Below are 16,622 nucleotides of genomic sequence, written 5' to 3' on the forward strand. Positions count from 1 at the left end.
TCTCCCAATTCACGTCCTCTTGTCCACCTCTCACACTGTCCTGTCAAATAAAGTAGAAAATAAATCAATAAAAATAAGTGTGTCAATTTCGTTTTTTGTGTCTTCTGCTGTCTACAGGGGCTTGTTTTCCAAGAAGCAGTGTGAGCAACAGAGTGCCCCGGGCTGGAAGCTGTTCGGGAAGGTGCCGCCCAGAGAGAACAACCCCAAGGACTCCAGAACCATACAGCAGGTCAGTCACATGTCACATACCTGCAAACTCGTCGCTTTTTTAGCGACAATCGCTTTTTTCTCGGCCAATTAGGTCATTCATTCACGTGAACCCCAAAGACTCGAGAACCATACAGCAGGTCAGTCACATATCTGCAAACTCATCGCTTTTTGGCGACAATCGCTTTTTTTCTCGGCCAATTAGGTCATTCATTCACGTGAACCCCAAAGACTCAAGAACCATAAAGCAGGTCAGTCAGTCAGTCAGTCACAGCTATAGTGCATTCAGGCCGACTGAGAACCGTGCCGGTGTCCGTTCCCGCACCTAATCTCGAACCGGTAGTTGTGTTCACGCCACAGATATTAGCGTTTGCAAACCGGAAAATTGGTTCACGATGCGAACCGCAAAATACTAGGTTTTTCTCTGCGAACTGTGACGACAGCGTGCCCGTCAACAGGTTCATCCGGGTAACACAGTCACGCGCAGGAAAAGTTCAGAGCCCGGTATGAACACGGGCGGTTCGCAGGTAAGCACTTTAGTGCCGAACGCAACTGGTGCAGGCACCGGCTCCGGCTCCGTTCTGGTCGGCCTGAAAGCCCTACTAGAGTGCTGGTTCAGGACAGTTCACCGGGGTCTGGTGGGACCATGAACCGTCATCTAACAGTTGTTATTGTTCATCATTAACATCATAGGAAAACAGAAAGAGCAAAGTGGTTGTATGGAGAACGTTGGTAGTCCACATTACACTGCATTACATTACATTACACTTTGCTGACGCTTTTATCCAAAGTGACTTATAGATATCACAGGTTGGTATTGGTTGCAGTCCCTGGAGTAATGGGGGGATAGGTGCCTTGCTCATGGACACTTCAGCCATGGAGGGCGGAAGGGATTGGTAAGGGTGGGGATTGAAACTGCAACCCTACGTCTGTCTAGACTAGAGATCCGTTCAGTTCAGTTGGAATGTTGGGGCCCCTCTCTCCCTGGGCCCGGGACAAGTGACCCCTTTGTCCCCCCTGTCAGCTTCCCTGGTTCCCTGGTTGGAAAATGATACGGAAATTCCTGAAAGGTTTGGTGAAGCAACTTGCATTGCGTTTCATTGCATTGCATTACATTAATAAATGCAATGTAAATTGCATTACAAAAATGACTTTTTTCATCACTTGCCAATATGGCTAGTACATGTTCATCTTAGCCAAACATGCACTCAGTGTCATTCAAAGTGACTGATAAGTTGTCTCTTCTACTGGCCAAACTGAGTCTTTACCAGCATTGGCCGGTTGGCATGTGCTACATTAGAGCCCTGATTACATTAGAAATTACATTCAGCGCACAAAATCTTTTATCTCTTCAGGGGACCAGGTCAAGGTGGTAGGTGTTTTTTGTCAAGGTGGCCGCCTTTAACTATTAAGTGCTGGGGGAAACCTTGGAAAAGATAAGGAGAAGTCAAGTCAGCTTTTATTGTCACTTTCTTCATATGCACAAGTCATACAAGGAAATGAAATTATGTTTTCTCTCTATACCATGCCAGGACAAAAACATATACAAGACTGATATTTTACAGACTGACATAAAGTGCAAGACAGGACGGGTAACAGTGATGGACTGGTAATAATAAGTGGTCAATAATAAATACAGTACAAACGAACTAACATTTAACATTCAACAGTCAACAGTGTTAAGGAGTGTGTGTGTGAGGTAAGGAGGAGAGCATTGGCAGCCAAGCGGCCTTTAAAGGGACACTGTGTGAGATTTTTAGTTGTTTATTTCCGGAATTCATGCTGCTCATTCACTAATGTTACAGTAAGCAGCATAGTTGCAGTACCTTTTTTGACCATTTCCTGCACAGTGTCCCTTTAACGTCACGCAACATGTAGCCTCGTAGCCTTGTTTTGTTTTGGTCACAGCTTGACCACACCTTCCATGCCGGGTTTTAGTTTCCTGCATGATCATAATAATGCTGCGTAATGTTGAGCTTAAAAAAAATGGCAAAATACTACACAGCATGGTGTGTGCGCTTGCGACTCTAAGCCAAAGTTGTCTTCTTTTTTTTGGACATCGTCTTGGGTGATGTCAGTCAGGACCGTATGAAGACATTGCGGTGCCCCCGGGCACTACACCTTGAGGGGGCCCCCTTCCTTTATGAAAAATATTTGTAAAGTTTGTGTCTTGTGGTGCCCCCTAACTGGCTGTAACCTGTTGGTGCCCCCGGGCCCTGTGCCACCAGCCCTTATGGACCACCCGGCCCTGCCACTGAGGTCACATGACTATCACAACGGAGGATTTGGTCAGACACATCTGGCAACACATCTGGTCGTATTATGACACTGCAATGTCCCCGGGCATCTACACCAGTGTTTCCCAACCTTTTTTGTCTTGTGTACCCCCAAGCCTTTTCATTGTGCCATGAGTACCCCCCAAGTCAAGTTCTGTATCGCTTTCTCCATCCCAATGTAACTAAGCTCCATATATTTGTTAAAATTTAATTTTTCCAAGTACCCCCTGCAGTGTCCTCGCGTACCCCTAGTGGTACACGTACCCCTGGTTGGAAACACTGATCTACACCTTGAGGGTGTGGGTGCCCCCTCCCTTTATGAAAAATATTTGTGAAGTTTCTGAATGAAGTCCAGTTGGAGTGCTTCCTGGAACTGTCTAGTTTTTTAAGATGGTGCTCTTTGGTGACAGGCTTGGTTGATTTAAAAAAAGAAATGGTTTTAGAAATACCAAGGCACTCATCTTCTTTGTAATTAAAATGCCTTTATTTTGTTGGGCATAGCATGATTAAAATACTTCGACGCATTTCGGCATGAAGCCTTCATCAGGAAGTTTGTGTCTTGTGGTGCCCCATAACTGTCTGTAACTTGTTGCTGCCCCATGGGCCCTGTGCTACTAGCCTTATGGACCACCCGGCCCTGCCACTGAGGTCACTATCACATGACTATCACAACGGAGGATTTGGTCAGACACATCTGGCGACACATCTGGTCGTATTATGACACTGCAATGTCCCCGGGCATCTACACCTTGAGGGTGCCCCCTCCCTTTATGAACAATATTTGTAAAGTTTGTGTCTTGTGGTGCCCCATAACTGTCTGTAACCTGTTGGTGCCCCCTGGGCCCTGTGCCACGAGCCCTTATGGATTATACGGCCCTGATGTCGGTATCCGCTAGGCTAGAGCAGTGGTTCTCAAACTTTTTCCATCATTCCCCCCTTCAGAGGGCCTGAATGCTTCCGAAATTCATGACAATTAATAATATAATGTTGGTGAGGGCTTTAAACTTATTGGCGAGACAGGAAATCATTTCCTTGGGGAAAAACCCCAAAATCAGATGTCACACGCCCCCCCTGTGATGCCTCCGCACCCCCCCAGGGGGGCTTACGCCCCACTTTGAGAAACACTCCGCTAGAGACACTTAGCATAAGTGAATTTGTTCCATCTCTGGAAACCATCCCATTTCCTGTGGGTGGGTGTAGCCTGGGGGAAAAGCTGACTGTTGACTCCGTGAAACAGTCTGGCGAAAGCTAAGAGGAATCTCTGTGAAGGGTGGTCCGATCTTACTCTGCCATTTAAATTCATTGGAGTTCCGAATTCAAATTAAAACCCATAGTGTGCTTTATTAGCATGACCGTTATGATGTAGTGTCTCAAAAGCATACAAATAACAAAACAAAAGTGTGAATAGTGTTACCTTAACCAATCAGTAACGGACTTCGCGAGTCACCACTCTCAACTGTTTGCTGATTGGCTAAACAGTGAGCGAACCGAGCTAGGAGGGTTTCGCCAGACTATGTGTGGAGCCAACATCTTTGGGTGGAGCACATAGGATGGCGTCGCCAGGCTAGGCTGGGTGGGGTGGTCATAGTGATATATTAAGCAGGCTGGTACTACCGCCAATACCAATGTCATACGAGAGAGAGAGAGAGAGAGAGAGAGAGAGAGAGAGAGAGAGCGAGAGCGAGAGAGAGAGAGAGAGAGAGAGAGAGAGAGAGAGAGAGACCAACCAAGCCTCCTCCGTAAACCGAGCTGAGAGAGAGAGAGAGAGAGAGAGAGAGCAATCATACATAGTCCAGTGGAGGTAGATATTGCATTATCCATCCATCAGTGGAACTTTGGGTTGCCTTGGCAATGGAAGGTTGTTGGTTTCATCTAATTACTGCTCTGTTTGGAGGGAAAAAAACTGAGTGAGGGAGTGACCTATGAGTGCGGCCTTGTTTTTTTTTGTTTTTGTGATACATTTTTCATTGTGTTTTAATGAAACGAAAACACATACAGAACATATGAAATGATAGTGGACACAGCAATCAACCTTCATAACACCCCCCACGCACGCACGCACGCACGCATGCACGCACACGCGAGTGAGGCCTTGTTGTATGCATCTGCTGGGGTGTGTTTGAGCAAGGCGTTTTCAGCCATAGTTATGTGGTGTAAAGAGTTGCAGATGGTGCCAGGTGTACCACATTCTCCACATATGGGCTGTCATCAGTAAGTGTTTTGGGCGTCAGACTTGTAGCCTAAGGGCTCTCCCAAGGGAGCAGTGCGGTGGGATGGTAGTACCATGCTCAGGGTACCTCAGTCATGGAAGAGGATGGGGGAGAGCACCAGTTGATTACTCCCCCCCCCCCCACCAACCTGGCGTGTCGGGAGTCGAATCGGCAGCCTTTTGGCTACAAGTCTGACGCCCTAACTGCTTACCCACTGACATACCTTTATGTGACTACTGTAGACCAACGGCTGTGCCCTGTGAGGGCCCTGCCCTGGGGTATGGCGCACTGATCAGGGGTGCATTTCACGAAGACGTAGTTGCTAACTATGTTAGCTACTTTGCTGTTTTTAATGCAATTCCCCATTGACAACTACCCAAGTTGCTAACTGGCTAACAATTCGAGAAATGCACCCCTGTCTTGGCCGTTCTTAAATGTTTCTTGCTCAGATATACTTAATGAATTCCAGTGAAAAGTGACAATGGTGTTGATGAGCGTTGAGACAACTTTATTGTTGTGTGATACTACGCTATATAAATACATGTTGTTGTTGATGATATTGTATTGTATCGTGTCGTATCATATCTGGGCCACAGTTGAACCAGATCACACTCACAATCTGCTGGCCTAAGGGAGACCTTCCTGGTTAGGGCTAAGTTCTGTGTTTCGGTTCCTTACAATGGCTTGGTGGGAAAGCACCGCTGGCTGAGCGAGAGCAAAAAGAAACCCTTTCTTAAACTGGTCTCACAGAGTGCACTTGCATGCAGGAAGTATTCCTGTTTCAGATGGAATACTATAGGTGTTTGTTTGGAATCAAGATCTGGAATATTCCGCACCTTGTGGAGGAGCGTTGGAGTGCTACCGGAATATTCCCCTGATACGGCCACATTCAGAATTGATTGAAGAGTTTACATGACTTGTGCACAAACCAAATACTGCTACCACCAATATTCTATTTAGAATATGAATATTCCATGCATGTAACTGACTGCAGTCCCTATGTTGGGAACTATGAAGGCAGTGTGTGTTTTTCTTCCCTATTAAGTGCCTCTATAGTATAAGAATGAACATTTTAGGATGAAGCTAGACTCTGCGAAAAACATGCACACCCTTTTTGTGACCCAGTCGCTTAACCCTTTATTGGGCACACAAATCTCAACTTCCGAGTGATAAAGGTTTGACAGGCTCCAGGCCACTGCTGATTGGTCAAATGTCAAGATGTCACCATCAGTCCTGACTAATTTGATGTAACCCACTTGGCTGTGATAGGTCCATATGACAAATGCATACACGTTAAGCATACATGCATTGCATGCATGTGCTGGGTGTTGGGAGGGATGTTAAGTTATGTGGTGGGAGTTGGGAGTTGGGAGGGATGTTATTGTGTGTCAGGAAGTGAGCGTCTCCGTTTGATTGTACTGGCCACAAAAGTGAAGTGCCACTTTGTCAAAGTCTTAGGTTTTTTTCTGGGATGTTTTGAAGGCCATTTGTTTCTCTGTTTGTGTGTGCGTGTGTGTCCAGTGTGTGTGGGTGTGCTTGTGTGTGTGTGTGCTTGTGTGTGTGTGTGTGTACTTATGCGTGTGTGTGTGTGTGTGTGCGTGTATGTCCGGTGTGTGTGTGTCCGGTGTGTGTGTGCATGTGCGCGCACGTGTGTGTGTGTACTTGTGTGTGTGTGTGCGCGAGAGCGTGCATGCTTGTGTGTGTGTGTGTGTGTGTGTGAGGAGGGGAGGGGCATGGGCAGGTAATGCATCACCTAATGACAGAACTGGACTCTGCAGGTAATGGTTAACCTACAGGAGAGGGGCTCACACGGGAAGCTGAAGCCTGCTTGAAGACAGCAGATAGAATAGAATGGAATAGAATAGAATAGAATGAGTAGAATATGATAGAATAGAGTAGAATAGAATAGAACGAGTAGAATATGATAGAGTAGAATAGAATAGAATGAGTAGAATATGATAGAATGGAGTAGAATAGAAGAGAACAGAACAGAGAAAAATAGAATAGGATATGATAGAATAGAATAGAATAGAATAGAACGGTGCAGAATAGAATAGAATAGAATAGAGTAGAATAGAACAGTGCAGAATAGAATAGAACGGTGCAGAATGGAGTAGAACAGTGCAGAATAGAATAAAATAGACTGCAGGTAACGTAGCCAATAACCTGTAGATGGGCTCACCCAGGGGAGAGGAAGTCTGTTTGATAGAATAGAATAGAATAGAATAGAAAAGGATAGAATAAAATAGAATAGACTTTATTGACATGCCTGCATGAAAAAAGACATAGAAGGATAGAAGCATCCAGATCCAACTGTGTCTGATAAATCTGTAGTCAGTCACTGGTCCACTCTGTCTGACCCTTGTTATCGCAGACAGCATTCACACACACGTGCGCGCGCACACACACACACACACACACACACACACACACACACACACACACACACACACACACACACACACACACACACACACACACACAGACACACACACACACACACACACACACACACACACACACACACACACACACTTCTGTGAGACCTTCTGTTACAGCAGCTGTTCAGGGCTCTAGTCAAGCTGTGCGTGTGTGCGTGCGTGCGTGCATGCGTGTGTGTTGTCTGGGGGAGTCTGGGTCTGCGAGACCTTGGCTTTTGATGTGTGGTAGCAGTATGTACACAGGGGGAAACAAATGTCTACCGTGTGTCTGTGCCCCTTATGGAATGTGGGCTATTGTGGAATGCATTATTGGCTGTGGGGAGTACATAGGGCTGTACAATTAATCGAAAATAATCGAAAATCGTGATAAATTAGTGAAATCGAAGTCGAAATTTTAATCGTGATTTAATCGTGGCAATAGTGACCTACTTTTGAGAGCGTCCTTGAAGCCAGAACATACTGACAGGCTGGTGTTTCTGGCCAGAAATCTGTCCACCTAAGTTTCATGCTATTGCCTTTACATAATTATTACAATTATTTTTATTTTGCTCACCCCGTATATAGTTCATTCTTGGTTATGTTTCATCTTGTTATAATTTTCAAAAAAATCTGCAAAAAATCAATCATCGTGATTAATAATCGTGATTACGATTTTGACCAAAATAGTCGTGATTAGGGCTGCACGATTATGGAAAAAAAATCATAATCACGATTATTAATCACGATTATTGATTTTTTGCAGATTTTTTTGAAAATTATAACAAGATGAAATATAACCAAGAATGAATTACATACGGGATGAGCAAAATAAAATGAATTGTAATAATTATGTAAAGGCAATAGCATGAAACTTAAGTGGACAGATTTCTGTCCAGAAACACCAGCCTGTCAGTATGTTCTGGCTTCAAGGACGCTCTCAAAAGTAGGTCACTATTGCCATGATTAAATCACGATTAAAATCATGAGTTCGATTTCACTATTTTATCACTATTTTTGATTATTTTACGATTAATTGTGCAGCCCTAATCGTGATTATGATTTTTTTCCACAATCGTGCAGCCCTAGTAGTAAATATTATGCATACAACAAGCGTCCCTGCTACAGTTATGGTCAGGGAGAACTGTTTTTAAAATTTTTTTTTTTTAGTATTTTTGGGGCTTTTAACCTTTATTGCGATAGGACAGTGAAGAACGAGATAGGAAACGAGTGGGGAGAGAGAGATGTGGGGAAGGATCGGCAAAGGACCCGGACCGGAATCGAACCCAGGTCGCCAGCGTAGCAGCCCAGTGCCCTACCGTTGGAGCAACAGCAGGGCCGGGGGGGTGGACCATTTATAATTATTTAAATGGACACTGTGTGAGATTTTTAGTTGTTTATTTCCAGTATTCATGATGCCCATTCACAAATGTTACCTTTTTCATGTAGGCCTATACTTACCACCACCATCAAATTGTGAGCATTCATTATGACTGGGAAAACTGCACTCTTTGTACATGACAAGGTGGATCACCTCCATGTCCACCATTTTGATTTTCGAGAAATACACATTTTTAGCTGAAAAATGACTCTACTTGGACCATACTAGAAAATATTTGTTTATTACTCAGTAAACTTTCATGTAAAGATCAAATTTGGTAATGGGCAGCCCAGTAAGCCCAGTAAGCAGCATAGTTGCAGTACCTTTTTTGACCATTTCCTGCACAGTGTCCCTTTAGGGCTCACATCATATTAGGGGTCGACCTATACAGGTTTTTTAATGGCCGATGCGATACCGATTTTTTTATTTTCATCACCGTTGGCCGATACTCGATTTCCGATCCCCGATATTTGGGGCCAATATGGGTTAAAGAATGACAAATATTCCAGGTCTCATGTTAAAAACAAACATTCCTTTAACATAATCAAATTGAGGTAGAACTTGTAACATTTAAACACCCACTCTAACAATCAATTGATGTCTAACAATCAAGTAATAAAAAATAAAGTGTATTGGTGCTTTTAAAAAAACCCAAATGAAATAAAATAATAAATATTGCGTATTGGCCAAAACCACACGCGTATCAGCTGATACAGATACACTTAAAATATGCAAACATCGCCCCGATATCGGACCGATACATATCTGTCTATCCTTACATCACATCTTCTTTCCTGTTTTTTTTTAGTCATCTCTAAAGCCTTAATTCCTACTTCCAGATACAATGCATAGGGGAATGTGATGCCACCCAGCAATACTGTTGGTTCGTCAACTTCATATCAACGCAGATCTGACGAGAGTCAGGTTACACTTCCATAACCTAAGCCAGAGCAGAGGGTAGACCAGTCCACATAACCTCCTGAACAAGTGAACAAGACACACACACACACACACACACACACACACACACACACACACACACACACACACACACACACACACACACACACACACACACACTGTAGGTCGCTTCAGGGTTTCTGTGCTCATATAAGGTCTTAAACTCTGTATCTTCCCAAATATAATAGAAATAAGTAGTAGGCTGTAAGCTTCATATCCAGGATATTTAATGCACATTCTGTTGACGTTGAATAGAGCTTGAAAGTCCCGCCCCTTAGTTCCGCATTTCACGGGACCTAAGCTGACCATCTAACAACATGGTAGCGAGTAAATATCTTACGATCTCAGTCATTACATGCGCTGGGCTACAGATATGCTGTTTAAGAGGCTAGATAAAGATTATTCATCCAGAAGTATCAATGTTTTGTTACGTGGCCGTCTGCATGAAAAATGTGAAGAAACACAGCTTTCTAAAGAATTTAGGGGTACGAAAAATTAAACAAAAATATCAGAAACAACATATGTGGAGCTTGTGTCACAACTCGAAGGGGGTCGAAATATCATTTTAATACTGCCATTGGATTACATGATACGATTTTCGGCTAAAACGCAGTTGAGGTCCCATGAAATCAGGGGAAGTGACGTCACTTTCAAGCTCTATGGGCCACTGGTATATTCATAGGTCTTTTTTTTTTTTGTAACGGTATGATCTGCACACCTGAATTTGTATGATCTGCACACCTGAATTTGTATGATCTGCACACCTGAATTTGTATGATCTGCGCACCTGAATTTGTATGATCTGCACACCTGAATTTGTTCTGCCTTCCTCCATAGGGTGTAGCATTGCTAAGAAACTTTTGGAGAAGCAAAGCATTTTCCAGGGCTGATAGTATTCAGGCTCCATGCCTGATTTCAGGCTTGACAGAGTTCGCAAAAATAATAACATGGATAATAATTAGCCATTAGGTTATTCTTATCTCAGAAAGTGTTACAGGTTCAGGGTTTTCTTCTACTATCAGGTTTGAATAATAGTCATACACAGGCTATTAAATGTTTGAATAATGTGTCAAAATAGGCCTACGTTACGTCACTATGCAGTATCTTGTCGTCGTCGTTAGAGCAGGGCAAGTTCAGGCTCAGGTTTTTTTTTCACTATCACCCCTGATTTTCTCTGTAGACAATTCTGCTTCAAACCTGTAGTATGAAGAACGAAGGCAAAAAACTTCTTAATGTTACTTTCTAACACGGCTCTGTTCTTGCATATGGAAACATTTCCACTGAAAGTTACAAGCTAGCTCTATTCCTATATTTTCACTGGAAAATTTCTATATATTTCTATATATTTCTATATATTTTCACTGGAAAATTTCTATATATTTCTATATATTTCTATATATTTTCAGTGGAAAATTGGTGGCACTCCCAAGTGTCTGGTGACTAATACTTAGACCGCATCCGCTCTAGTATACGCTGTAATCTGGTGTGCGTGCATGCGTGCGTGCGTGCGTGCGTGCGTGCGTGCGTTCTCTGTTTGTGCGCATGTGCACGCTGTGTGTGTGTGTGTGTGTTTGCCCGTGTGTGTGTTTGCCTGTGTGTGTGTTTGCCTGTGTGTGTTTGCCTGTGTGTGTGTGTGTGTGTGTGTGTGCAGTGTTTCCCACAGAAATTTTGGAAACTATGGGGGCAGCCGGGGTTTATTTTGTCCGGGGGGGGGGGGGGGTGGGGGGGGGGGGGGGGGTCTTCTCACACGGGCCCTTTTTTTCGGGGGGGGGGGGGGGGGGGGGGGGGGGGGGGGGGGGGGGGGGGGGGGGGGGGGGGGGGGGTGGGGGGGGGGGGGGGGGGGGGGGGGGGGGGGGGGGGGGGGGGGGGGGGGTGTGGGGGGTGGGGGGGGGGGGGGGGTTGTATTCTTGCAGCGTAAATGCAAAACGGCAAAACAATGACTACAGTATGACATTGGCGCATGGAGAAACTGTAGGCCTGGGCCTATACAGTATTTCAGCCATTTATATTTAGAGAAATAAGGCTACATAAGATTTTACCCATGACTTGTATAATAGTAGTACATTGTCATTGTCAAAAAATGCAGTACAGTGAATAATTTCTGTTTACAACACAGTTTCATTCGTCCCTCATGCAGGGGTCTGGGAAACAATAATAAAACAAAATAGGAGCAGAGATAAGAATTTAAGAGCACTGTGAAATTGTTAACGCATAGACAAAAAGGGTCTTAGAGGGTAGGCTATGCCTTTTCCCCCACACATATCTGTAGGCGTACACATTCTACATGAGGGGTGCTGGTCACAGGGCCAGTTTTTTCCAAATTCCTCCCATTAAAAGGGCTGAACAACATATTACACATTTATGTCTATATTCACATTCATTACACATTAATTTCTATATGCAGCCCGATGTCTCCTCTGCTGTGTCAATGAAGGTCTGTCACCAAACTCATTACAACTGTAAAACAAAGCCTAGGGAGTGTTAGTAAACTCATCCCAACTGTCCCTTCTCTGAAGGTTTTTTATATTGCTCCCAAACCCAAGTAAACTACAACAACTTGACTAGGCTTTTGATCCCGGTCTTTCAAGCACTTGTGGTTCTCTCTATAGCAGGGGTGCCCAACCTTTTTTTAACCAAGATCTACTTTTGAAGTTGATGGTCTGCCGTGATCTACCAAGTCAAATTCAAGGATGTCAGTATGAAAATTTAAGACCACCATTTATTAATCACCATTATTATGAACAAAATGTTTTCAGTAGGCTACTATGGCCGTATCTTTTCAGTGTGTTTTTAAAGTGTGTTGAATAGCCTATCTTTACAAAGCAATGCAGCCACTGATAGTATGCAGAGATAATTTCAGTCATACACAAGTCATAAACAACTGAAACAATTTCAAAATGATAAACATTTGGTATATAAAAGGCACATAGGCCCTATTTCTAAAATATGATGAAGCATTATCATGCCTTCAGTGGTATAGGCTACAAATTAAAAAGGGCTCAGAAATTCACCATTTGTTATGGGTAAATAGTAGGCTACTATGAGAGAGAGAGGGAGAGAGAGAGAGAGAGAGAGAGAGAGAGAGAGAGAGAGAGAGAGAGAGAGACAGAGACAGAGACAGAGAGACAGAGAGAGACAGAGAGAGCAATGAGAGAACTCATTGGATTGGTTAACACCCCTGTTAAGTGTGACTTCTTCTATGAAGGTTTTTTTTTTCAGCTCTCTGGGACAGTAGCACAGCAAAGGCTTTCTATTGTGAGTTTGGCCAATCGTTTTGTCCACAACTGAAGCAAGAAACAGCACAAATTGAAGTGAATTCCATACATGTCAACAACTAACATTTCCCTTACACGCGGCACGCGATGTAAACGCAGTTAGCGATGATGCATGCGACTAGCGATTTGGACGAAGATCCTCGCATATCGGCGTGTCATAACGCATCGTTGCGCACATGTTCTGTTACTCACCCGATGTTACACGTGTGCACACATGAATCAACTGTAATACCCTTACGGTCACTTCCTAATGCTTTCCCCTCATTCTGTGTTACCGTGGGACTACTTATCTAACCAATACAGAGTCTATAGGATGTATTTACTCCAGGAGGAAAATGCGAAGGAAATTCAAAATCGTAATTCAAATCGTTTTTAACAAAAACGGATATCGTTTAAAAAAAAAAAAAAAAAAAAAAAAAAAAATTTTTTTTTTTTTTTTTACATTTTCGTAAACTATGGCGGCCAAATTTAAACTATGGCGGGCCGCCATAGTTTCCTCAATGTATGGGAAACACTGGTGTGTGTGTGTGCGTGTGTGTGTGCGTGTGTGTGTGCGTGTGCGTGTGCGTGTGCGTGTGCGTGTGCGTGTGCGTGTGCGTGTGTGTGTGTGTGTGTGTGTGTGTGTATGTGTGTGTGTGATGTCTAATTGCAGTGCTTGCAGATGGCAAGTGCTTGGCAATGGAAATAAGATATCAGCCTCTCTTGAATGCAGCTGTCAATCATACACTACTGCCAGGGGAGAAGAGGCAGCCCACATTGACTCACTCACTACTGTCTACAGATGAAGTGGCATCTTTTAGATGAGAGAGAGGGGGGAACAGAGTTGGAGAGTGTGAGTTTGCTTGTGTGTGTCTGTGTTTGTCTGTCTGTAACAAAAAGAGTGTGTCTGTGTTGTAGGAGAGGAGGGAGAGAGAGAGAGAGAGGGAGTACACACACACACACATACACACACACACATACACACACACACACACACACACACACACACACACACACACACACACACACACACACACACACACACACACACACACACACACACACACACACACACACACACACACACACACACACACACACACACACACACACAGCAGCAGCATGTCTTGAGCCCATGAGACATTTCCTAGTTAGTAGTGTGAGTCAGGGCTGGTCTCCACTCCATTCTCCATTCCACTACAGTCAGCTGATGTCCCACCACGTGCCCGAGACACGCAGCGCAGAGAGCCGGTGTTCTGTAAAGCCCTCCTACATGTCATATAATGAAAGAAAGTGAAAGCCCCATTGGGAAACTCCAACTCCCATTGTCATTGTGACACAGCACTCCACAGCACACAAGTGAACACTGCACACTGCACACAACGAAATTGCATTTATGCCTCACCCGTGCAAGGGGGCAGCCCTCAGTGGCGCCTCATGGGGAGCAGTGCGGTGGGACGTTACCATGCTCAGGGTACCTCAGTCATGGAGGAGGATGGGGGAGAGCACTGGTTGATTACTCCCCCCACCAACCTGGCGGGTCGGGAGTCGAACCGGCAACCTCTGGGATGCAAGTCTGACGCCCTAACCGCTCACCCATGACTGCCCTAATCCTACAAACCGCCATTGGGCATGCGCCGACCATGAAACGTCAACACCAGCTGATCCTAAGACTGTGCAATATTAGCGGAGAACAGATAAATAGAGTACTTTCATTTACAAGTTACACTACAGGTGTGTGTTTATTATCATTATTTGTGTATGTGTGTCTTAGAAATTGAAGTGTGACCCTGGTAATTTAGCTAACTAATTCATATTTGCGATAAGCATATCGCCATTCTTGATATCGTGATAATGATACGTTTTCGATATATTTATATATTTCGATATACCAGCTACAGTACATTGTACTAACTTGAACTCGAAACGAGTGCACGCACAGACATACAGACTCACTGGAAGACTACCACACACACACACACACACACACACACACACACACACACACACACACACACACACACACACACACACACACACACACACACACGCACACACACATGCACACACACAATCACTCACACTGACTACCATTTAATTCTTCTTGGGTGCGTGCGCGCTGACGCACATACATGCGCACACATGCACTACCCTTTTTAAATGTTTTTTTTTGGGGCTTTTTAGCCTTTATTTAGACAGGAATGGATAGTTGAGGAGGTGACTGGAAGTAGACTTGGGAAATGACCCGGCCCGAACTCGAACCCGGGTCGCCCGCATATGGTACAGCAGGACTATTCAATTGGAGGCCCGAGGGCCACATGCGGCCCAGATGCAGTCCACATGCGGCCCAGGCATGGCCCCCAACTGAAGCAGTATACATTTCAGTTTTGTTACTGCAGTACAACACATTATTTGCTTGTGAATCTTCTGCTTGTCTTATACATTCACATTCAATGTGGTCAAGTTTTTAGGTTAGAGGAACATGTTTAAAATTTGTTTGTGGACTACTGATTTTAAGTGTCATTTCAGTGGTCGTGATGTCTGAAAATGGGTGGCCCGACGGCAGTTCTTGGTTTCGAAATGTGGCCCAGATGAAATTCTAATTGAATAGCCCTGTGGTACAGTGTCATAGCGCACTGACCCGGCCCGAACTCGAACCAGGGGCGCCCGCATATGGTACAGTGTCGTAGCGCACTGCGCCACATCGCTTTATGCTAATTGCCGATCAAGGACTTTGTGCCAATATCGGCTGATCATGATCGGCGGCTGATCTATCGGTTGCACTAGGGATGCAAACGATTAATCGATTAATCGACTTTAATCGATCAATGTGTTAATCGATTAAAAAACATTAATCACAATTAATCGACAATTCAACTGACAAGAGACCCAGGTGAAATGGGCATGAGAAGAGTGGTGTGAATAGTGGGAAAATGTAAATCACTTGGATTGAAGAATTGAAATAGAATTTATTTAAATGTGGTATTTTATCTAAACGTTTTATTACATTTTTTTTAGATTTAGTATTTTTTTTTCAAGAAACATTGAGATTTTGGGGGGGAAACGCCGCTTATCAATTAATCGTAAGTCGATCGATAAGGCTATCAACTAATGATTAAGCTTAATGAATTAATCGATAATTTGCATCCCTAGTTGCACCTCTATTCGGTTCAATGATAAACAGCGTTCCCACTGGTGCTTGAATTCCTTGAAAATGCTTGAATTTCAATGAAGTGTTTTCAAGGTTGTGAAAATGCTTGCATTTTTTGTGAAGTGCTTGAAAATGCTTGAAATTTGTGTCAAGTCAAACTCGGTAAGCCAAATAATAGAAATAAATTGTTCAGGTGCATAAATTTTAGGGTGTCGAATGGCAAATCCCATCTGACATCTCACTACCTCAGATTTTTTATTAGAATGCAGCAAATTGCAAAACATTTTTTCTAGAGGAGGACCCCCACACCCCCTTCCTGTGACCTATTAAACTGGAAAACTGAAAATTTGGTGCTTGAAGTTGCTTGAAAAGTGCTTGAATTCGTTCATGAAAAATGTGTGGGAACCCTGGATAAAGCTGGTCCCATCCAGTTCAATGACAACAGGCTAGGTTGGAGCTAGGAGTGATATCACCAAACTCACCCAACACGGGAAAGAAAGACGCAATGAAGGGAAAATCACATATTTCCACAAATGGATGAAATGTCCCTTTAAGTGTCCAGACATGTTGTTTGAGGGTTGGAAATTACTATTGACTTGTGGATGCTATCTTGTGTTAGTGTCTTAATGTCGTGTGCCATTTTGGGTGTTGTGTTGTGTATCCATTTTTATTATATTGTGTGTCTGTGTACATCTAACTGTCATATCATACATTACCTTTCCTTAGGCTGTCCTGGACCTGAAACATTATTTGTGTGTGTGTGTGT

At 43.8% G+C, this 16,622-nt stretch overlaps 1 protein-coding gene across 1 annotated transcript in view; it reads left to right on the forward strand.

Moving 5' to 3' along the window:
* The window catches only part of tbc1d12b (TBC1 domain family, member 12b), a 73,509-nt gene that overhangs the window by 4,290 nt on the left and 52,597 nt on the right, over positions 1-16,622 (forward strand). Inside the window, exon 2 of the mRNA XM_063220794.1 lies at positions 118-229. Within this exon, the coding sequence (XP_063076864.1) occupies positions 118-229 (112 nt within the window). The remainder of the gene's footprint in view (positions 1-117; positions 230-16,622) is intronic.

Source organism: Engraulis encrasicolus, chromosome 17 (assembly GCF_034702125.1).
Source record: "Engraulis encrasicolus isolate BLACKSEA-1 chromosome 17, IST_EnEncr_1.0, whole genome shotgun sequence".
NCBI lineage: Eukaryota > Metazoa > Chordata > Actinopteri > Clupeiformes > Engraulidae > Engraulis > Engraulis encrasicolus.